This window comes from Tasmannia lanceolata, unplaced genomic scaffold (assembly GCF_043159265.1).
Source record: "Tasmannia lanceolata isolate RefF3 unplaced genomic scaffold, GAP_Taslan_0.1 ptg000035l, whole genome shotgun sequence".
In the NCBI taxonomy this organism is placed as follows: domain Eukaryota; kingdom Viridiplantae; phylum Streptophyta; class Magnoliopsida; order Canellales; family Winteraceae; genus Tasmannia; species Tasmannia lanceolata.
In genome coordinates this window covers 4,350,999-4,374,530 of record NW_027518712.1, presented here as the reverse complement: position 1 = coordinate 4,374,530, position 23,532 = coordinate 4,350,999, and the positions used below count along the sequence as shown (strand labels likewise).

The following is a 23,532-nucleotide window of genomic DNA, read 5'->3' as shown; positions in this document are numbered from 1 at the left end:
TTTCTATTGTTTCTCATTTTTCGTTTCCCCTGTATTTTTTTTCATGCGTTTCACGTTTTGTTTCCCGTTTCCGTTTCCCACCCTGGTAACTTTGGTATGCGTAGGATTGTGGCACTAGCTACCAACTATCTCAAAACCAGTTGGTTAGAGTGATGGGTTTCAAACTACCCCGAAGCCATTCTTGCTTCCGCCAGGATTCATGGACTCCCTGGAGTCAACTCCCTTGGTTGCGTTCTTGTCCAAGTCCATATTTCGCCCTAGAAAGTCAATCAAAACTCCTTCGACTCACCAAAGTTATGACCACATCAATCGAGTACTTGTCCGCATTAGGCTAAGTCAACTAGGATTTGCTTTGGCTTCATTTTGACTGGCTTCCGTGTATTGAAACATTGATTTTACCATAATTTTATATCCATTTTGACAGTTTTATAGCCGTTGGAAGGATTTTTTCCACTTTTTTGCATCACCAAGCAAAAAAAACCCTATGCAAGCACATCTAAGCGGTAACACCTAGGGTGTTTAAAAAATATATAAATAAGATGTAAGGAATGAATAGGAGTGAGAATGCTTGAGTAGAACCCTCTTGAGACCCTTAATTGGACCTTATTTACGTTTTGATTGTATTGTATTGGGCTTTGATGGAGTCCCACAAGGCTCATGACCTTAGCCCATTAGACCTAACAGCCCCTAAGAGTACACCGCCTGGGCTTTGATGGGGCTCGAGGCATACGCATGCACATTTAATGTGCATATCAAAACAGAAAATTTTAAAATCCCCACCAAATCCCTGGCAGAGTGGCAGCGACAAAGATCCGACCCGAGCTACCTCTGTTGGATGCTCGAAGGCCATAACTGGATCCATTGAAGCACCGAATGGCCAAGCCGACCTACCACAACAGATCGGCCCAAAGCCGCTCAATCATACATCATTGAGGTAAAACCCCGAGGGCGAACCCAGGAGCTCGAAGCAAAGTTAACTCAACTTAAGGTGCTCGAACTCGACCCATGTCGACCCGATGAAGTTGAGGGCAACACGTTGGGGTAAAAGCCGAGCACCAATCGGGTGCTGACATGTGGAACAGGTCCCACACTGACCGCCAGTGAAAGCCCAGTAGCCCACCATGAAGCGTGGCCAAGTAGGAAAGCTCGGCCAGCTAGTGCCCAAAAATCCTGGCGATCAGCCAGCTGCCCCCCAAAATTGCGGTCCTCAACAGAAATCCCAGTGTACGGTAGTACGGCCTGGGATTCCCAGATCAGCGGACCGCATATCCCTTAAGCCCATATGATGTCACGTCCACTATCACGCGCTGACCCACAATTCCCAAAAGGCCGTACGACCCCCATACCATCCTCCATACCGACGACCATACCAACACCATTCCAACCAACACGTCGCAGGCGCGTGATCCCCGGAACCTCTACCTATAAAAGGGAAACCACCCAGGTAGACCTAGCCGACCAACACATCTTGGATTCTGAGCTTTCCCATTCTCAGACGCCGAGCTCTTCCACGCTAGCTCAGCTCTTATCTATTGTCTCATCTGACTTAAGTATCGGAAGGTTTCCCAGAGTTCCAACTCCGGGCATTCCTAACCGTTTCTCCAGACAAGCCGACCACCCTTCTACCACAACTAGACCAAGAGGGACCCATCTGAGGAGGTCGGATCCCAGCCGCAACATTACTGAGCGGGAAAAAAAAAACACGACTCATTTGCTTATCGGTCAATCAGGACTGTGCATCACGAAGAACATCAATGAGAAGCTGTTGGGTACTTGCATTAACCTGATCAAAGATTAAATATTGAATTATATCTTACAATATATAGCAAAAGTTTCGAATAGGAAGACAACTATATGTGTGCAAAGATGCTAGCCAGAGGTTCTGCGTCACATTTATCTGATAGAAAGATTGAATATTGAGTACTCTCCTACAATAGTGTGAAAGTTCCGGATAGGATGCCAAATTACATGTGCAAAGATGCAAGCCAGTGGTTCTGTGATCTCTGTCTACATCAAGTGTAGAATCACAGATTTTGGAAGGCGAAAGGAAAAACTGAGAAGCTGTTGAAAGGGGAAAAAATCAGAGTGAACGCAGAGAGGAGAGGACTACATCTTGGAGAGAGCTGTCTCTCTGCATGGCAGCTTTGAATTCGTCAAAGGTGACCTTTCCATCACTGTTGGCATCCATACGATCAAAAATCTCATCAAGCTTGCCTGGTTCTGTAATGTCCGCTGGAAGGCAATCCTCTGGCAATGCCTGCGCAATTCAATTAACAGACTGATACAGAATGGACAACAGAAAATAATCTATGCCTTCAAATAGGAAAAAAAGAAGAGTGATTTACTCTCAGCATCGATGCCACTTCTTCCTTAGTGATGCATCCGGACCTGTCTGTATCATACATCTGAAAGCCGCATAAAGACTAATTTAACGTTATGAAGTAATATGCCTAAACTACACACAATTAGAGAGATAGAAAACAAACAACGTTGTTTGATTTATTTAAAAACTCAAACTCGGACAAGGACTTGGACTCGTCCAGGGTAAAAACGAGCTGAAACTGGCATAGATGAGGTAATGGTTAGTACGGTTAGTTTTTCATTAACTCGGATGATTAAAAGGAGTTTTTATTTATTTATTGACTTTGTAAGGAAAAACTCAGATTCAGACAAGAATCCGGACAACCGTGTTGACTCAGGCAAGTCGATGATTAACTTGGAAGTTTTTAAACAATGAACACTTTTGGATGCAAGAACATACAAGACAGTAGCTAATACAGCTTTCAGAAAACATTGAAAGTTTATTTGTCACAGATACTATACAGTTGACATTTGTTCAGTAATTTAAATAGTGGTTTCAATTTTTCTCGCCCTGGTCCTTGGAAGAGGTTGGCTTTCAGAGCCCTCCTTCAAGGGTAGTGGTTTTCTCCTAAACAAAAACTCCCACTCGTTGGGAGTTTAATCCTTGCTCCCAATGAGTATGGGATTTTGGAACATAAGAGGATCGGGGAAGATAATAAGATACGATTAATTAAAGACTTTGTTTTCCAACGGAAGTTAGAATGGGTGGTCAACACTGAATCAAAAGTAACGGGAGTCACAGATCAACTTATTAACAAGCTGTGGGAGAGGAATCATAGGGAATGGGTCGCTTTGTCGTCAGTTGGAACGGCTGGGGGAATTATTGTAATATGGAAGGAAGGGAGATTTGCTAATAAAGGAATTAGGGTTGGGAGGTATTGGTCACTGTAAGCCCAAGGGTTCTCTCAAGGGCTCCTCATACTTTCACCCATGTTTTGATGATTAACAAACACAAATTGATTAGGTTACTAGGACTAATAAGTTACCTTGAGTGTTGTATTGAAACAGGAAAAGGACAGTACATTACATCACACAACACAATGCATGACTTGGAGATCCATGTGGACACTTTATGAAGCAGCTCAATCTTGATGGGAGCAAGCACAAAAAAGCATTTGATGGATGATCCTAGAAGATGGAGTAAAGATTTGAAGATCGTAATCAAGTCAAGCATCGAACGGAGTACATTGAAGATCATGTTCAAGAGAAGACTCAAGAGTTGGAAAATCCAATCATACGTTGTATCTCTAACACTCTTGATGTTTTCTCTATCAAGGCACACTCTCTTGGACCTCCCAAAATTGTATTCTTTATGTCCAAGAGAGAACCCAAAAGGATTGCAAATGAAACCCAAAAAAATATTTGAAAAACACAGTTTTCGCAATCGGCGGTCGACCGACCCTAACACCTAAGTCAACCGGCCCTTTAAAATGGTGATATATAAAACTGGTCAGAAGGCATGCGGCGGGCAACCGCGATAGGACCGGTCAACCGCGATAAGGAAAAATCGATTTTTATCCTCTGACCAGAACATGGCCCGCAGTCGACCGTGGCGATAAGAATTTGAATTTTTCAAATAGCGTCCAATATGGTGCGGGCGACCGCGACACCCCGGTCGACCGCCCCGCTCTGGAAAACTAGCCGTTGGGTTTTCTGCAGAGCTTTTATTTACACCCAGTTTTTACGGTTTTGCCCTCCAATGGCTATATCCATTCAAAAGCTATAAAAAGGAGTTCCAAGCTCCATTTTAACTTGATGAAAATATTTTGAAATAGCCTAATACCCACAAATCTACTTTGCCACCATTTTTGGGTTTCAAACCTCTCTCTAAAAACACTTGTGCCTTGATATTGATTTCATCCAAAGTGTTAGACTTAGAAATTTCTTGCTTATCTTTGAGACAGAGTTTGTAGTGAGCCTTATTGTGTTATTTGCCTACTTAGAGGCTTGCGTGAGCTTAAACTTTCCTTTATCATTCATTGTATTCGCAAAGAGAAGCAGTTCCCTTTGAGGCGGTTTGCAAAAAGGGTTCTTCTTCTTGGAGGCGGTTTTGCTAAGAGGAGTTGTACCCTTTCGGCGGTGTGCGAAGAGGGTTAATTCCTTGGAAGCGGTTTGTACATAGGGGGTTTGTCCCTTGAAGGAGTTCGTTGTAAAAGCCCGGAGATTCTGCGTGCGGAATTTCATTTTAGTGAGGGTAAATCCCAAGGAAAGACCAAGTACTTGGGTAGTGGAGTAGGTCTGTTTGTGACCAAACCATTATAAATGATTGCGTCGTCTCCTATCTTCTTCTTCTTTCTTCTCGTGGTGAATGGTAGAATCTAAACCCTACTTTTCTATTATTGTTGCTAATTGAACAAGGGTTACATTTACAATTGATATTTGTGAAAATTATTTAATAAATTTAAAACTGCGCTTAACTAGGGCAAAATTTTTAAATATACAATTCACCCCCCCTCTTGTGTTACCTATTGGGATTTACAATTCACCCCCCCATTCTCTTCACTCATCCTCAACCCCTTCACATTTCCTATCTTTAATCCTTAGATTTTACTGTTTCTTCTTCTCTTCTCACTCCCTCCTCACCCAAATCCTAAATCTTCCATCTTTCCTTCATTTTCCTTAGAAATCCTAACCCTAGATCAAATGGCATCTTCAAGGAAGACTCTCCCTCAAAAAGGGAAAAGAGCTAGGACTGAGCAAGAAGAAGAGGCATTTCCCACCGAATACTTCTTCAACAAGCAAGCAAAGGATAAATACAAAGCTCTTGTGGATCGAACCGTTATCTCTGGGAGGAAAGTCATTCTCAGAGACTTCCAAGCCTATGATCTCGCATCACAAGGTTGGATAATATTCCTTGAATACAATTCTGTGATCTTCCCTGAACTTGTGAAATACTTTTATGCAAATCTTGTTGTAGCTCATGGGGGAGTTGTGATGAAAACTTACGTTGAGACTGAGTTTGAGCAAAATTTATCACAATTTTGCAACTATATTGATGTTCCTAATGAAGGGAGAAGGATTTTCTTTCAGGGAAGGGACGACATTGAGAAATATTATACAAGAAAAGAAGTTTATGAGACATTAGGAACCGTCCCACCTACAAGAGAAAAACTGAATATCCAAGCCAGTAAAATGAATCATCAGGCTAGAGTGATCCATAAAGTTGTGGCCTACAACTTCACCCAAAGAGCCGGAAATTTTGAGGTTGTGAAACCCTTTGAAGCCCTCATGATCAACTGCATCATCAAGAAAATCAAGGTGAACTTAGGATACGTCATTCTAGGATATATTGATGAGGCAATAAAAAGGCCAGGGAGGATTGCCCTACGGAATGCTCATCACAAAGTTACTCAGGTACCATAAAGTGAACTTGACAAACGCCTTTTATAGGAATCCGGGCCCAGTTCTTAACGCTACCACCATAATTCAGATGGGAATCAAGGGTACCCCAGGGGCAGGTAGCAGTGGAGGTGGTCCTAGTGTTGTACCTGAGGATGAGATAGAAGAGGCCATGAGAGAGGCAAAGGAGCAGGCTCAGGCTGAGCAGCACGAGATTCCTACTACTGAACATCGGGACCATATGAGCAGCTTGTCAGGGATATGGGAGAATTGAGGACCGGACTAGAAACCTCACCACTAGCTTCGTGACTGCCGAGAGTCAGAGACCCACTGACCACTCTCAGTTGATGGAGATACTAGCTGCTGAAAGGAGAACCAGAGTTGAGGAGCATGCCAAGCTATTACAGGCTATCTTAGGGAGTCGAGACGTCAGATACTACACCAGGACTCCACCTCGTGACAAGCCTCCTCCTCAGTGATGGATGTACTAGTACCTTTTTGGTAGCAGATACACTATAGATAGCTATGCCAGAGATGGCATGATATGTTGTTGCTAGGTCATCCAGTTCTTGTCAGTCTTCTCCTGCCCAGGATGGGCTTTTGATTGTAGTTTTTATATTTCCTTTCATGGATGTTGCTCTTGGCCAGTATTGGCTTTATGGTTGGATGTATATGCCCAGGAGGAGCTTTATTTTCATTTTGTTGTGGATGATGATGCCATGTTTGGCACATATGTGGATATTTTGGGATGTTGCCCATAGGGGCTTTATGTTTCTTCGGTTATTTTTAGGGTTAGATTCAGGGTTCATATATTTCTAGTTAATGTAGTGGTGGTAAGAAGCACTAGACTCTCACACCCATCTATGGAACTCTGTAGGACTTAGGCATGATGAGAAGAGGGACTGTCTCTTCCATCTTATGACATGTACTGGAGCACCATATTGTATTTATCTCTATATATGCATGTCATCTTCGTTGTCATGGATGTGCACTCTCATTGTGTTTCACTATCTACATATCCATGTATCTATATCAGACAATGCCCACATTTCATATCCTATGTCTGATTCATTCATCTGTATCAAATGGCAATGCTTTTCTGATGAATAAAAAATGATTGGTTGAGGATGTTAAACTAAAACCAAAAGTCACTCAATGTGTGCTCAAGCCTTCTTATGAAGGAACAACACAATCACTTCAATTAATGCATTTAACAACTTTGGCCTTAAGGCTAGCATCCGAAACCATCAAACCAGTGATATCTCTCTTATATCTAGTGTATAGAGACAGGGGGGAGAGTATCACAGTCAGGGAGAGTTTTCACACCCATATTGAATCACATTCTATAACGACTCCTTCACTAAAAACTCAGGATTTCCATTTCAAGCATATCAAGTGTCAAACTCTAACGGGTAAACTAGTTGTGAACTCAAAAGGTCATATAATAGATCTGAGCATACCCATGCTCAGGAAGAGACTTATCTGCATTTCATTAGGGAAATTTCTAGCAAACAAGTAACTAACCTTGGAGCCCAAGAGTTCTACTCAAGTATTGTAAGCCCAATGGTTCTCACCTTGGCAATTCCCATCTTATTTTGATGATTCCAATACACAAGTGATTTAAGATCACTAATGTGTTTGATTGTCTAAGTTGCAGATCATAATTGCTTAAAGTCAAGATTGCTTGGATTGAGGCCAAGAAGCACTCATTTGACCACATTCGGAAGGCCAAAGTCATCGGAGATCCAAGACGCATGAAGACTTGAAGAATCTATTGAAGATCGAAGTCTATTAGAATGTATAAGATCCAATCTTAGTATTAGATTTTAAGAGGCATAAATTAAGTTAATCTCATACACCTTAAATGCTTAAGTGATTGTCATTGTGGTGTTCCAACACTTTGGAACCCTCATAACAATCCCAACTTGATGTAAAGTTGGAAGCCCAAGAAACAAAAATTGAAAATCTGCTGAACATAGGCTTCTTGGAACTCCGAGAGAATTCTCGGAGCTCCGAGAGATTCCTCGGAGCTCCGAGAAATGGTCCAGTAGCTTTTTTCCAACTTCTGTTTGTATTCCCAGAACTCCGAGAATTTTTCTCGGAACTCCGGGAACACTATAACGGTCAGAATTATAGCCGTTGGGAATTTTCGCAGGAATTACCACTATGCCCTTGAACGGTCATATTTGGGTTTTTCTATAAATATGGGCATTCCAACCTTTCCAAACATCAATCCTAACACTCTTAAACTCTACTTGAATATCCCAAGAGTGAATCATAGCTTGTTTATGCCTTTCATCCTCTAAGATTAGGATTTGGATCATTAGGCTCAAATTGTACATCTTCTACAAAGTTTGTTGTAAACCCTTGTGAGGGATTTTTGTTTTCTATCCTTCTTATTCAAGAACATTGTATTGGGCGAGTGTTCGGAGAAGCGGAGCCCACTCTCCGTGGTATAGATTGCCACCAAGGTTAAAGCATTCGAAATTGTAATCGGCACCGATCTTTGCCGAAGTTAAGAAGATCAAATAGTGAAGCCATCAAAGGGTTTAGTTGGTGGAGTGGAGTAGGCCTCACATTTGGAGGACCGAACTACTTTAAATCTCGGGTGCACTCTCTCTTATCTTATTGCTTTATATTTGCATTTGCACCTTTAGATTTAACTTGTGTGCTTGAATTTCATCTTGATCTCTTAATCTTCAAAATTGGGTTGAGTTTTTAAATAAGGTTAAAACTTATTAGCAACCTAATTTTTTACCTCCTCATTTGTTGCCAATTCGGGACCACCCTTGGAATTTCACTTGGTATCAGAGCCTAGGCTCTTAAAAGATTTTCTTTTTTTAAAATCTTTGGTAAATTTTTCTTTAAAATTTCAAAGAAGGGAAAGAGCATAAGATCTTTGGCAACTTTATATTTGTGAAATGGCAAATATAAATGGAACCGGACTTCCGGAAGGCTATTCCGCAACTAGACCTCCTTTCTTTAATGGGTCCAACTATGGACATTGGAAGACAAGGATGCGCATCCATCTTCTTTCGATAGATGTGGAACTTTGGCATATTGTTGAAAATGGATATATTTTGCCTTCCAAGCCATTTGAAGAATGGAATGTTGAAGATGTTGAAGATAAAAGGCATGCAAATTTAAATTAAAAAGCTATAAACTCTTTGTTTTGCGCCTTATCAACGGAGGAGTTCAATAGAGTTGCTCTTTTTTATTCCGCCAAGCTTATTTGGGATACACTTGCCGTTACCCATGAGGGAACATCACAAGTTAAGGATTCCAAAATAAACTTGTTAAAGAGCAAATATGAAATGTTTAGAATGGGTCAAAATGAAAGTATTTCCGAAATGTATACCCGATTTTCTAAAATATCTAATGAATTAGCAAATCTTGGTAAATCTTATCCTACTGATGAGCTTGTGAGCATGGTTTAAAATTTCGACCGAAATCTGAAATTTCGGATACCGGTGTGGACCGAAACCGAAAATTTCCAAAATTCATTTTTTCTCCATTTACCAAATTTTGGATTTCGGTCCGAAATTTCAAAATTTAAGTCCGGAATTTGGAACCAAATTACCAAATTTCGGTTTTTTGTGAGGTCTGAAACGGTTACCGAAATCGAAATTTTAAACCTTGCTTGTGAGTAAATTGCTTAGGTCACTTCCTCCTTATTGGGACCCAAAAGTCACCGCCATCCAGGAATCAAAAGATCTCAAGACTCTAACTATGGAGGAGCTTGTAGGATCTGTCATCACCCATGAGATGCTCCTCACTAGCCGACAAGAGGAGAAGAAGCCTAAAGAGAAAGAAAGAGAAAGTCGTTCTCTAGCTCTAAAGGCCTCCAAGACGGACTCATCATCAAGTGATGCGGATAGCGATAAGGAAGAAGCATTAAGAAAATTTAAAAACTTATGGACAAAGAAGCATAAAAAGGATAAAAAGAAGAAGAAAGAAGAAAGTGAAGTTGAGGGAGCTTTAAGATGCTTCAATTGCAAGAAGATTGGACACAAAAGACCGGATTGTCCTCTTCTCAAGTCATCTTCCTCAAAGTACAAGGGAAAGAAGGATTGGAAGAAGAACAAGGCTCTTGCCGCCGGTTGGGATGCTACTAGCAGCTCGGGCAAAAGTTCAAGCGAAGGGGAAGATAAAAAAGATGATCTTTGCCTCATGGCATTCACCCATGAAGAAGAGGTAAATTCTAACCCCTCTTGTAGTTCATCAAGTAGTGATAGTGAAAAAATATCTTATGATGAATTATGCTTAACCTTACATTCTCAAATTTCAAAAAATAAAGTTCAAAAGAAATCTATTTCCAAATTAGAAAATGAACTTGATGTTTTGAGAAATGAATCTTCCTCTTCCATATCTCAAGCTAAAGTAAAAATTTAAAATTTTAAACTTGAGATTGAAACCCTTAAGGGTATTTTGGATGAGAAATCTTGCCAATTTCAAAATGTGGCAAGCTCCTCCAAATCTTATGAAGATGAATTTAATAAATCTTTAATTCAATTATCACATCTTCATAATGAAAATGAAAGGTTAAGATTATGTCTCTATGGATTCCTAAATGGTGACAAAATTATTGACATAATCTTAAAGAAAGCTAGTCTTAGACCTAATCATGCAATTTATGATAGGACTAGTCTATCTAAGCCTCATGTTAGATGCCATTATTGTGGAATCAATGGTCATTACCAATTCGAATGTGCATCTAAAATTAGGGATTGTGGTGGAACCAAGAAATCTTGGGTTCCCAAAGCCCCCATATGATTCTCTTCAATCATATGTTCTTAGATTAGGGGGTTGTTGCTTAATTATTTGTATATCTTTATCTTTAATTTTAAAATCCCCTGTTGTATTGAATTTGTTTTCCAAATAGGGGGAGTTCATTGTTTGTCTTTCTCCTTGAAAAAGGGGGAGCTTAAAAATTGAAAATTTTATCCCTTTAATTTCCTATCACCCCATCTTTTTTATAGATGCCAAAGGGGGAGAGAAATCTAGTGTAAGGAAATTAATGTGTGCTTTTATTGGAAAATCTCTTGTGCTTGTCATCATAAAAAAGGGGGAGATTGTAAGCCCAATGGTTCTCACCTTAGCAATTCCCATCTTATTTTGATGATTCCAATACACAAGTGATTTAAGATCACTAATGTGTTTGATTGTCTAAGTTGTAGATCATAATTGCTTAAAGTCAAGATTGCTTGGATTGAGGCCAAGAAGCACTCATTTGACCACATTCGGAAGGCCAAAGTCATCGGAGATCCAAGACGCATGAAGACTTGAAGAATCTATTGAAGATCGAAGTCTATTAGAATGTATAAGATCCAATCTTAGTATTAGATTTTAAGAGGCATAAATTAAGTTAATCTCACACACCTTAAATGCTTAAGTGATTGTCATTGTGGTGTTCCAACACTTTGGAACCCTCATAACAATCCCAACTTGGTGTAAAGTTGGAAGCCCAAGAAACAGAATTGAAAATCTGCTGAACATAGGCTTCTCGGAACTCCGAGAGAAACTCCGAGAATTCTCTCGGAGCTCCGAGCTCGGAACTCCGAGAGATTCCTCGGAGCTCCGAGAAATGGTCCAGTAGATTTTTTCCAACTTCTGTTTGTATTCCCGGAACTCCGAGAATTTCTCGGAACTCCGAGAACACTATAACGGTCAGAATTATAGCCGTTGGGAATTTTCGCATGAATTACCACTATGCCCTTGAACGGTCATATTTGGGTTTTTCTATAAATATGGGCATTCCAACCTTTCCAAACATCAATCCTAACACTCTTAAACTCTACTTGAATATCCCAAGAGTGAATCAAAGCTTGTTTATGCCTCTCATCCTCTAAGATTAAGATTTGGATCATTAGGCTCAAATTGTACATCTTGTACAAAGTTTGTTGTAAACCCTTGTGAGGGATTTTTGTTTTCTTTCCTTCTTATTCAAGAACATTGTATTGGGCGAGTGTTCGGAGAAGCGGAGCCCACTCTCCGTGGTGTAGATTGCCACCAAGGTTAAAGCATTCAGAATTGTAATCGGCACCGATCTTCGCCAAAGTTAAGAAGATCAAATAGTGAAGCCATCAACGGGTTTGGTTGGTGGAGTGGAGTAGGCCTCACGTTTGGAGGACCGAACCACTTTAAATCTCGGGTGCACTCTCTCTTATCTTATTGCTTTATATTTGCATTTGCACCTTTAGATTTAACTTGTGTGCTTGAATTTCATCTTGATCTCTTAATCTTCAAAATTGGTATGAGTTTTTAAATAAGGTTAAAACTTGTTAGCAACCTAATTTTTTACCTCCTCATTTGTTGCCAATTCGGGACCACCCTTGGAATTTTAAGTATTCTGAGAATTTCTATTCCCTAAAGCATACTTTCACTGGTAAATTCTAAGGAATCTCTAGCCCCAAGTGTGATTCTTGAGCTTCACTTTATTTACATGACTCAATCACATGTCATATAGGATGACTACTCACTTGGAAATCTTCAAAACCTAGATATTTTAATCCTCATAAAATCATATTATAGTATGAGGCAACTGTCGAGCCATATGACCCACTTACTTCACCTAAATCCACTTACTTCACCTAAATGGCAGGCAATTTACATAAGCATGATGATCTCTATATAGTTCATTTACTTCACATTGAAACATGCTTCATGTGTCCTTCAAGGATTTTGAATGATAACTCACTTTCAAGAGACAAACCAAACACAAAAAAAAAAGAAAAAAACCTGCCTTTCATGCATTGCCTCTATAATTCTTTCACTCCTTCTCATGACAAGGCCAACAGACAAGTCAAAAACGTTATATGTAACATGTCCATAGATGTATTAGGGCCTTTGTTACATGTCTTGCATATTTCCCCAAAAGGTGGAGAAAATTTGTGAATTGATTAGTAGTCCTTGTGTCATATGCATATCTACATTATATGGTTGGATTATATTTGTGCATATGCTTAGGGGGAGGATGTTAGTCGTTATTTGCCTAATTTATTGATCCTCCTGCCTTCTAATCAATTTAAGTTTGTCATCATAAAAAAGGGAGAGAATGTAAGCCCAAGGGCTCCTCATACTTTCACCCATATTTTGATGATTAACAAACACAAATTGATTAGGTTATTAGGACTAATAAGTTGCCTTGAGTGTTGTGTTGAAACGGGAAAAGGACAGTACATTACATTACACAACACAATGCATGACTTGGAGATCCATATGGGCACTTCATGAAGCAACTCAATCTTGATCAGAGCAAGCTCAAAATGGCATTTGATGGATGATCCTACAAGATGGAGTAAAGATTAGAAGATCTAAATCAAGTCAAGCAACGAACGGAGCACATTGAAGATCATGTTCAAGGGTACTCAAGAGTTGGAAAATCCAATCATAGGTTGTATCTCTAACATTCTTGATGTTTTCTCTATCAAGGCACACTCTCTTGGACCCCCAAAATTGTATTATTTATGTCCAAGAAAGAACCCAAAAGGATTGCAAAAGAAACCCAGAAAAATATTTGAAAAACACAGTTTTGCAATCGGTGGTCGACCGACCCTAGCACCCCGGTCGACTGGCCCTTTAAAATGGTGAAATATAAAACTGGTCAAAAGGCATGCGGCGGACAACCGCGACAGAACCGGTTGACCGGGATAAGGAAAAATCGATTTTTATCCTCTGACCAGAACATGGCCGGCGGGCGACCGCGGCGATAAGAATTTGAATTTTTCAAATAGCGCCTGAAATGGCGTGGGCGACAGCGACACCCCGGTCGACCGCCCTGCTCCAGAAAACTAGCAGTTGGGTTTTCTGCACAGCTTTAATATGCAAGGTTTTAAATCTCGGTTTCGGTTTCGGTTTCGGTACGAAATTTCGGACGAAATCTTGTAAAAATTTCACCGAAATTTCGGTGAAATTTTGGAAATTTCCGAAACGTTTCACCGAAATTTCCGAAATCCGAAACGTTTCACCGAAATTTCCGAAATTTCGGGTGAAATTTTGTACTTCACCGAAACGTTTCACCGAAATTTCAGAAACGTTTCACCGAAATTTCCGAAATTTCACCGAGATTTCCGAAATTTCACCGAAATTTTACCGAAACGAAACGTTTCGGCCGAAATTTCCGAAATGTTTCGGCGAAATTTGGTACTTTTCCGACTCACTGTGAATTTCGTTTCGTTTTCCACCGAAACCGAAATATTTCGGCCGAAACGAAACGTTTCGGCCGAAATTTAAAACCATGTTAATATGCACCCAGTTTTTACGGTTTTGCCCTCCAACGGCTATATCCATTCAAAGGCTATAAAAACGAGTTCCAAGCTCCATTTTAACTTCATGAAAACATTTTGAAATAGCCTAATACCCACAAATCTACTTTGCTACCATTTTTGGGTTTCAGACCTCTCTCTAAAAACACTTGTGCCTTGATATTGATTTCATCCAAAGTGTTAGACTTAGGAATTTCTTGCTTATCTTTGAGAGAGAGTTTGTAGTGAGCTTTATTGTGTTATTTGCCTACTTAGAGGCTTGAGTGAGCTTAAACTTTCCTTTATCATTCATTGTATTCGCAAAGAGAAGCGGTTCCCTTTGAGGCGGTTTACAAAAAAGGTTCTTCTTCTTGGAGGCGGTTTTGCTAAGAGGAGTTGTACCATTTGAGGCGGTGTGCGAAGAGGTTTGATTCCTTGGAGGCGGTTTGTACAAAGGGGGTTTATCCCTTGAAGGAGTTCGTTGTAAAAGCCCGGAGATTCGGTGTGTGGAATCTCACTTTAGTGAAGGTAAATCCCAGGGAAAGATCAAGTACTTGGGTAGTGGAGTAAGTCCGTTTGTGACCGAACCACTATAAATGATTGCGTCATCTCCTATCTTCTTCTTCCTTCTTCTTGTGGTGAATGGTATAATCTAAACCCTACTTTTCTATTATTGTTGCTAATATAACAATGGTTAGATTTACAATTGATATTTGTGAAAATTATTTAATAAATTTAAAAGTGCACTTAACTAGGGCAAAATTTTTATATATACAATTCACCCCCCCTCTTGTGTTGCCTATTGGGATTTCAGTCATAGTTCTATTCAATTCAGCAGAGTGGGATGAGAAGTGGATATTTACGGCGGTATATGGTCCAGTAAGAGCGAGAGAGAGGAAGGAATTGTGGAAGGAATTACGCCTGATTCGTAACGACGAATGGATCATAGGAGGAGATTTCAATACTATTCGATTCCCCTCGGAAAAGAATTCCCAATCCAGGATAACCACAAGTATGAGGAGATTTTCGAATTTTATACAAGAAATGGTGTTAATTGATCTGCCATTAGAAGGGGCGCGCTATACTTGGTCAAATAATCAGGTGCGACTTGTGATGTGTCGGCTGGATCGGGTTCTTCTAACCTCAAACGGGGAAGATCGATTGCATTTGATATCCCAGAAGGCCTTTCCTAAGTTTCTTTCAGACCATAATTCTACAGTACTAGAAGTCTCAGACTTCTCTGGTGGTCTAAGACCCTTCAGATTTAATCTAGATCTTCTTGAAATTCTGGGAATAGATGAAAAGATAAAGCAATGGTGGGACGAGATTTCTATTCAAGGTTGGAAGGGATATATATTCTCTGTAAAAAGCTCAAGACTATTAAGCAGAAGATAAAAGAATGGCAGAAAATTGTGGACGATGAAACCAGAAGCAATAAGGCAGAGACAGTGACGGCTTTGGAATCTCTGGAAGAAAAAGATGGGGACGTCTCTCTCTCTCCGCTGAGAAAATGGAAAGACTAGAGCTCCTGGAAAAGTACGAGGAGATTATGTGTAATGAGATCAGGTGGCGTCAAAAATCAAGGGCTACATGGCTTAAAGAAGGAGACCGAAATACAAAATTCTTCCACAAAATTGCAAATTCGAGACGGCGAATTAATACTATCTCGAGCCTTAAGGAGGGGAGTTCACTAATTGAAGATATTGGTCTAATTAAACAGCAAATTATTGATTTCTCTCAATCTTTATATTCAAAAGCAGTGGAATGGCGGCCGAAAATAGAAGGGATTCAATTTAAATCTATTAGTTTGGGACAACGGATTTCTCTGGACCGAGACTTCACAGAGGAAGAAGTGGAAAGAGCTATCTTCTCCATGGCAAGAGACAAAGCTCCGGGACCGGATGGTTTTCCAATGGCTTTCTTCCAGAAGTATTGGGGCATCATGAAGGGAGATATTATGGCATTTTCTCTTGAATTCCAGGAACGAGGCATACTTAGCGAAGCGGCTAGAGCAACATTTATAGCGCTAATTCCGAAAAAGGAAGGGGTAATAGGGGTAAAAGATTTTAGGCCAATTAGCCTGATCCACAGCATTCCGAAGATTGTCTCCAAATTGCTGGCTCGAAGGGCAAAGAGATATATGGGGAATATAATCTCTCAATTTCAAGAGGGGTTTGTGGACTCTAGGCAAATTCTGGACGGGGTCCTTATAGCTAATGAAATCATAGGCTTGGTCAAGCGAAGTGGAGGTTCTCGTCTCATCTTCAAGATCGATATAGAGAAGGCCTATGATCATATTGACTGGGAGGTTGTCGATTTCATCCAAGATCGTATGGGATTCGGGGACAAATGACGAATGTGGACGAGATCGCTAATTCCAAACAACAGCTTCTCAATTCTCATCAACGGCTCGGCAAAAGGATTCTTTAAGAGTTCCAGGGGGTTACGTCAGCTTGACCCTCTAGCTACTTTTCTATTCATCATGGTGGTGGAAACCCTCAGTCTTATGTTGACCAAGGCAGGGGAAACTGGTCTGTTCCATGGATTATCGGCTAGGCCAAGAGCTGATAAGATTACACATTTACAATTTGCAGATGATACCCTGGTATTCTTGCAGCCCACCTCTCAGGCCATTCCTAACGTCATCAGAATTTTTAAATGGTTCGAGGCTATCTCGGGGCTCAAAATCAACTTTGCAAAAAGTATGTTACTGGGCATCAATATGGAGCAGCAGCAAGTACAGAACCTGGCGGCATCTGTGGGTTGTATTGCGGGGGTCTTTCCGGTATCATACTTAGGTTTACCACTGGGTTTTAGTATTCCATCGGCGTCGCAGTGGGATCTGGTAATTGAAAGGGTGGAACAAAAACTTGCAACCTGGAAGAAAAGATACATCTCTCTACGGGGCAAAATAACCTTGATAAAAGCTGCTCTAGCCAACATGCCAGTATATTTCATGTCGCTCTTTAAAATCTCGGTGAAGGTGCCGTTGCGCATAGAAAAATTACAAAGAGACTTCCTTTGGGATGGCAGGGGAGAGTCTAAAAAATTAAGTCACCTGATAAATTGGGACACAGTAATCAAATAAAAAAGAGATGGTGGATTGGGCATAGGAAAGTTACTTCTGCGAAACAAATCACTGTTAGGGAAGTGGCTATGGCGATATGGTAAAGAAAAGAAGGCTCTTTGGCGTACTGTGGTTGATGCTAAATATGGCATGAAAAATGAAGACTGGACCGTTAAAGGTTTGGCTGCTGCAAAGGGATCGAGCTCTTGGAAGTCGATTTGCTCGGTCAGCGAAGATTTCATTCAGAGAATTAGATACAAAGTGCGTCAAGGGAAAGAGGTCAGATTTTGGAAGGATCTCTGGTGTGATAAAACGCTACTCTCTGTTGATTACCCAAGGTTATATCGGATTCCAGTTAACTAAGAAACTTTGGTGGCGGATTATCTCAAGCGAGAGGGAGACTTTGGGAGGAGTTTTTGGGACATACGTTTAAGAAGGGACCTTAAAGATGAGGAGATACAGGATTTTGAGCGGCTTCTACTACAGTTACACTCGGTGTATTGCTCCAAATCTTCAGATGACGATATCTTGTGGGCCCCGGAATCAAATGGTGTATTTACGGTGAGATCATTCTTTACAGAACTGAGTTCGGGTCAAAAATCGGACGAGAGGCGTATCTGGCGGTCTTTGGCCCCACCAAGAGTGGTTGCCTTTGGATGGACTCTGGTTCATAGAAAGATAAACGCTTGTGACCGACTGAAAAAAGACATTTTTGCCTTGCAAGCATCTGTGTGCTATGTTACCAAAATGAGGAAATGCTAGATCACCTGATGTTACATTATCCTTTCTCATACCAACTTTGAATAAGAGCAATTGGAGCGTTTGGTATGTATTGGGTTTGTCCTGAATCCATTACCTTGCTTCTCATTTATTGGAGGGGAGGTCCTTTTGGAGAGGTAGGAAAACTTCTTTGGGCCACCTTTTTTCCCTACGCCATCGTATGGAATATTTGGAAGGAGCGGAATAGGCGTATCTTTCAAGATCAGAGTAGAACCTTGGGCTGTGTGGCGAATGATATTAGTGGAATTGATTACATGGGCTAAGGATAAAAAGAAATTACCGTATGGAGTGGGGGATCTGATCAGGAATTGGTGGGCAATCATCTGGGATAAAGCAATCCGAACCAAACCCAAACCCAAATGGGTGGCTTAAATTCAGTTTTGATGGGAGCTCGGTAGGAAACCCGGGACGGTCAAGGATTGGAGGTCTAATCAGGGATGCCCAACAATCAATCATCATGTCTTTCTTGGGTCCAGTAGGAATTTGTGATGCTAACGAGGCCAAAATCAAGGCATTACTCTTTGGACTACAATGGGCTTATCAAAACAACTTGCGATCTTTAATAGTGGAAGGGGACTCTACGAATGCAGTGGGCTGGGCTTCGGGTACTTCAACAGGGCCATGGCGCCTACAGAATGTCATAGCAGAAATCCTTGACCTCATAAGGGTGCTGCAGCCTAAATTGAACACCGGAGAAGATCGGCGAATGAAGAGGCGGACGTTTTAGTCAAAGCAGGAGTGCTAAAAGAGGAAGTCACGGTCTCTACATCTCTGTGATTTCTTTTTAGAAATGTAATTGGACTTTGTCCCACTTTTGTATAATGGCGGGGACATCTTGTCCCAAGTCCCAACCACTATTCAATAAAATGTCAACTTTCAAAAAACAAAAAAAAGCTATATTCTGAAATTAGTGTGAAATTCTTAATTTTATAAAAGGCTCCGAGGACTGGCAGAGGATCCGTGTTTCCTCCATCTTTAGGTTGCTCCTCATGTAAATGAAAGGTGATTAGAACTTACCTGAAAACAGAGCTGGAGAGCATCATCTCCGCGGGAATTTTTTAGGCTTGAGAACCCGCATAGGATCTCTCTCATGTCCACAGTCCCGTCCCGATTGTTGTCGAACATATCAAAGACACGAGGAGCAAGGGGTAGCAGTGAGAACATGTTCATTGCTTTCAGCACTTGTTCAAACTCAGAAAGAGTGGCATTATCTCCGTTTGCACATCTGCGCTGAGGAGGATTTGCTTTTAGTAATCAGATAACACAATCATAGCAAATTGTAAGACGGTTTGGTTTCTTTCAGGAAATTAATAAAAATATACAATGCTTAAAACTCTAATTAAACTAGAAATTATCGAAGCGTCCATTTTCTAGCATTGCACATCAATTTCAGTCTCTTTACAACACATTCAGAAACCATAAATCAGTAAGTCATGATATTTATATGCAATCTACTTCATATCTCTTCCATAAATTAGATAAGACTAGCTATAAAACAATTAATAACCATTGAATTCCATACGTCATTTCCTGAATAGTTCAATCTGTGTACAGTTTTTTGTCAGAAAGGGTTCAGGTTGAATCAGGAATTCAATCTAAATCGTAAAATTCTAAGTTCTAACCGCAATGGTTCAATCATTATTCATTACCCATCATTAAACATAAAATATTCATGGACAAGAATTTATGGATAACACAACTCACATATTCTTAAAATGTACCCGTAGCTTCTCGAGTTCCTCAGGAGCGAGGTCATGAGATCCCAACAGAGTTCGTAATTTCTTAGTTCTCAAGAAAACTGTGCTACTCCATACGCTTGCGATAGCGGCAGCACGGAATTTGCGGCGAGCATTAAAACTTTGCAGTCGAGAAACAACCTCCGAGTCCATGAGGTCCTGTTTTGCCGAATCACCAATCACCCATGGATGCACCAGAAGCTATTTGCACATTAAATTTATACAAATGAAACAGTTAGCTCTGTGAATTGTCATGTAAAAGCTGAAGGCAAGCTTTAAAATCTAGAAACTCAACTTGGGCTGCATGGGAGCCTGAGGCTGACTTGTCTTGAAACATTAGTCTACCAGATCATGTTTTCAAATTTAAAATGATTATTTCTTACTATTAACAATCTGACTTATCTATTTTAAATACTGTATCAAGTTAGGGGGTTTTCTATTGAAGACCCTACTCCAAACATAAAAAAGGACGGATCAGATCAAACAAAGCATGGTTCTACCATAATTACGGAGCTGAGAGATAGAGAGGATCCATTGAAGAATCCACCCTAGGATCCATCTGATCCACTCCATGATCCAACGGCTCTCATGATGCAGAATTACAGAGAACATGTTCTCTCATATTTAGCAAGGCGCCATCATTCCTTTTGAATTTTGAACGTAGATCCTCCTAGAATCTTCTTGTATTATCACTTTCCTAGTTTACTGCTATCATGATCTCCATTATGTCCTTAGATTACTACATTTAGATTTTGAATTTTAAATGTATATAAATAGTAAATGTACATACACTTTCCCTCTCAAGAAGAGAGAGAGAGAGAGAGAGAGAGAGAGAGAGAGAGCTTGCAATATTGTGCTGTCTTGTTCTTCTTTTTTTTCAAGCACTCAATTGGGCTTTCTTGGGAATTATAAAAACTCGACCCATGTCCTAATTTAGTCTATTTATATGGGGAAGTTCCTTAAGAATTGGAACAACTACGAGTTCAATATAAAAAACTTATGAGATGAATTAAGCAAGATCATACTATACCTCTTGAGCAGTTGGTCTCCTATGGGGATCGACGGTCAGAAGATTGGAGATCAAATGCTTTGCTGAACAAGAGATGCTCTTCCAAGTGTGTTCATCAAAGCTGAAGTCACCCTGTGTAGAAATAATTTCATTTTAAGAAATGGTGCTTACAAAAGAGACTGAAAACATTGTACTGTTGGATGTATCAGATGACATTAAACAAAATAAGAAAATTTCAAGGCTGACATGCCTTTATTAAGGGGAGATTGTAACAATTAGGATACAAATAAAGAATGGACTTCCATGAACTTCATAACTGCTTTAAAATCCTTCAAAGCAGAACAAACAATAAAATTCGTTACACATTCTAGAACTTCGAAAGCCTAACCTTCCGTTAGGATGAAATGTTAATGAAAGTGTTCGACATGAAATATTCCATGCATCATGGGATAAATGGGAACTAAACGAGAAAGATCATATGCATTATTCTGGTTCTTATCAATCTTCTTACTTCTCCAATTGCAAAATGATAATTTGCAAGAACTGTGGGTTACCATTTCTGCTCTATTTTCTTAACTGTTCATAGTAAGCTTTTTCTTATCACGGATACTAAATACCTTTTTGATGCAAAAAAAAAAAAAAATCCAACTCTCCCAAACTGAGATTTCATTAGTAGAAGGGATTAGCACATAACATGTTGAAATGTGCAATTCTCATAATTAGTTGTCAGATGACAAAAAATTTTGAAGTATGAACACGAAAAAGAGAAGGAAATACCAGTTAAGGTATGCTACTACAACTTTGACTTTGCAAGATATTGTGTAAATGAACTTACAGCCAATATCAGTTTTTGCTTTTCCCGGTTTGATGTTGCATGAAAAGGTGGGTACCTGAAACATTGAACAATAGAAGGAATTAAAAAAAAATCAAGAGTTAGGCCATGAATATTACCTTACAAGTGTTGAGAGAGTAGAGAGAGAGGGAAAGGGAGAGGATTGAGAGGGTTTGAGTGAGGATATAGTGCGAAGTGGCTGAAAATTATGGCAAACAAAAACAGTTTTTCAGCCACTTCTCACCCTCTCCTCAATCTTTCCTTCTCAATTATCTCCCTGCCACCTTCCTTGCCTGTCTCCCACAACTAGATAAACTAATATTCCATGGAAAAAAAACTTTGATGGCTGCCAGACATGGCCTTAACGAAATATACTTTGCTGGATTAAATAAGAAAATTCATAAACTATAATTAAAATTGAGACTTAAAATAGCTGACATACCCAGAGAGGAGGATATACAAGATTACCCCCAAAGACCACATATCACTTGTAGAAGATACTCTACCCTGAGACAGTGCTTCTGGTGAGACATAATCGATAGAACCAAACAATCCAACTACAGGATCGGTGAAATCCTCCACTGAACTCAACCCGAAGTCCATAATCTTCAAAGGAGAATTCACACTGCTGTTCAAGAAAAGACAATTCTCTGGTTTCAAATCACGGTGGATAATGTTTGCTCGATGAAGAGCCCCTAACCCACTTGCAATTTGCCGAACCACTGCTGCTGCTCCAGCCTCTGTATACCGCTCTTGAGCTACTATCCTATCGAAAAGCTCACCACCAGAACAAAGCTCTAAAACAAGATGCACTCCATTTGGGTCTTCATAAACATCATTCAGATGTATCACATTGGGATGAGGGGAAACATCTTCAACTATCTTCCTCATAACCAAAATCTCATTTGTCAGTAATGCATCAGATATTGAAACCTGTTTCCATGTCGGCAATCCCATTGAGGCAAAACCCTTCTCTGCGGACCGATTTCGTGGCATTCCTGGTGGTGTGTAACCAAACCTCTTGAGAGTTTTGATGGCAACTTCGGTCTTGCTTCCATCTGATTTACTAACTCCTTTTCTTACAACTGAGAATCCCCCTCTCCCAAGGACTTCGACAACTTCATAATCATCAGATAATCTTCTACTTACTTGCTGCAACATCAATACAACCTTCTATTCCAAGGAAAGCGAAAAGCATCAACCTTATACTCACCCACCCCAGACTAGAGAGATCAATCTGCTTAATAACACAATCTGATAAGTTTATTCAAAAGATGAATAACGCAACAGATATTGTGTACCCAAAACCCAGTTTCAAAGTTCAGACTACAAGACCCACTTTGCTAACCAAAGAACTATAAGCCTTATTAGTTCAAGATAAAAGAAAGAAAATTACTTCTTAATGCTCCTACACTTTAAACAACTCAAAATTCCAGCTGAATATCAAATCAAACCAATTAATGAAAGAAGAAGAAGCACCATCCTCATTAGAACCAAACAAAGACAGAAAGAAAAACCATCATCCCAAATTCCACCTTCAAATCCCTAGGCCAAGATGGCTAAAAGAACAATCAAATGATCAAAATATTCCCAGAACACCCAGGAATCCAAAAAAATTCAAGGTGGGTTGGGTATTCACATAAGATTAAAAAAAAACCCAGAGAAGAAAAAACGAAAATCAATCAAGATCCCAAGAAAATCAAACTTTCTTTGAATACCAAACCTGCAAAAGAAAAGAAAATAAGACAGATTTTTCTAGAGGAGGGGGTAATGAGGTAGAGAAGTTCCAAACCGCCAATTTCTTACCGGAAACGGTGGAAGCAGACAAGGATGGACAGTGATCCATGAATTGTTTCCATTAACTTACAGATTATAATAAGAAAAAATGGGTATAAGTTAGTATAAAATTTTTGGTGGGAATAAAATTAGTGAGGCTAAGCGATGAAATAATAGAGACAAGAGAGGGAGTCAACTAACCTTGAACATTTCCATGGATTTTTCCCTTCTGAAAATTTCAATGCTTGTTTCTCTCTATCTATGTAAATTACCCATCAGTTCTCCGTCCCTATTGCTTTCTCAAAATTTCTAGGCTTTGGTCGTGTCAAATCCAAAGGACGTTTGGTTTGAAAATGTGAAAAATGAAGGTAATCCTCGGCCACCCATGA

At 40.0% G+C, this 23,532-nt stretch overlaps 1 protein-coding gene across 2 annotated transcripts; it reads right to left on the bottom strand.

Moving 5' to 3' along the window:
- Positions 1-1,751: 1,751 nt before the first annotated feature.
- LOC143859628 (calcium and calcium/calmodulin-dependent serine/threonine-protein kinase-like) lies at positions 1,752-23,532 on the bottom strand. Of its 2 annotated transcripts, XM_077370285.1 has the most exons (9): positions 23,345-23,532; positions 23,174-23,229; positions 21,810-22,604; positions 21,371-21,425; positions 20,557-20,667; positions 19,495-19,727; positions 18,808-19,015; positions 2,346-2,405; positions 1,752-2,257 (listed from the first exon to the last, which is right to left on the bottom strand). In XM_077370285.1, exons 3-9 carry the CDS (start codon positions 22,526-22,528, stop codon positions 2,081-2,083), a joined length of 1,563 nt encoding a protein of 520 aa, XP_077226400.1. In that variant the 5' UTR covers positions 22,529-22,604; positions 23,174-23,229; positions 23,345-23,532; the 3' UTR covers positions 1,752-2,080. The 2 variants fall into 2 exon arrangements, with proteins under 2 accessions (XP_077226400.1, XP_077226401.1); XM_077370286.1 differs by lacking the exon at positions 23,174-23,229.

Excerpts from the sequence above, each read along its gene's own strand:
- LOC143859628 (XM_077370285.1), bottom strand. The coding sequence starts at position 22,528 with ATGTTGCAGCAAGTAAGTAGAAGATTATCTGATGATTATGAAGTTGTC. Across the intron at positions 19,016-19,494 it reads CGGGTACATTTTAAGAATAT|ATGTGCAAACGGAGATAATG; the intron begins GTGAGTTGTGTT and ends TCCTCAGCGCAG. Across the intron at positions 2,406-18,807 it reads CTCTCCAGCTCTGTTTTCAG|ATGTATGATACAGACAGGTC; the intron begins GTAAGTTCTAAT and ends TGCGGCTTTCAG.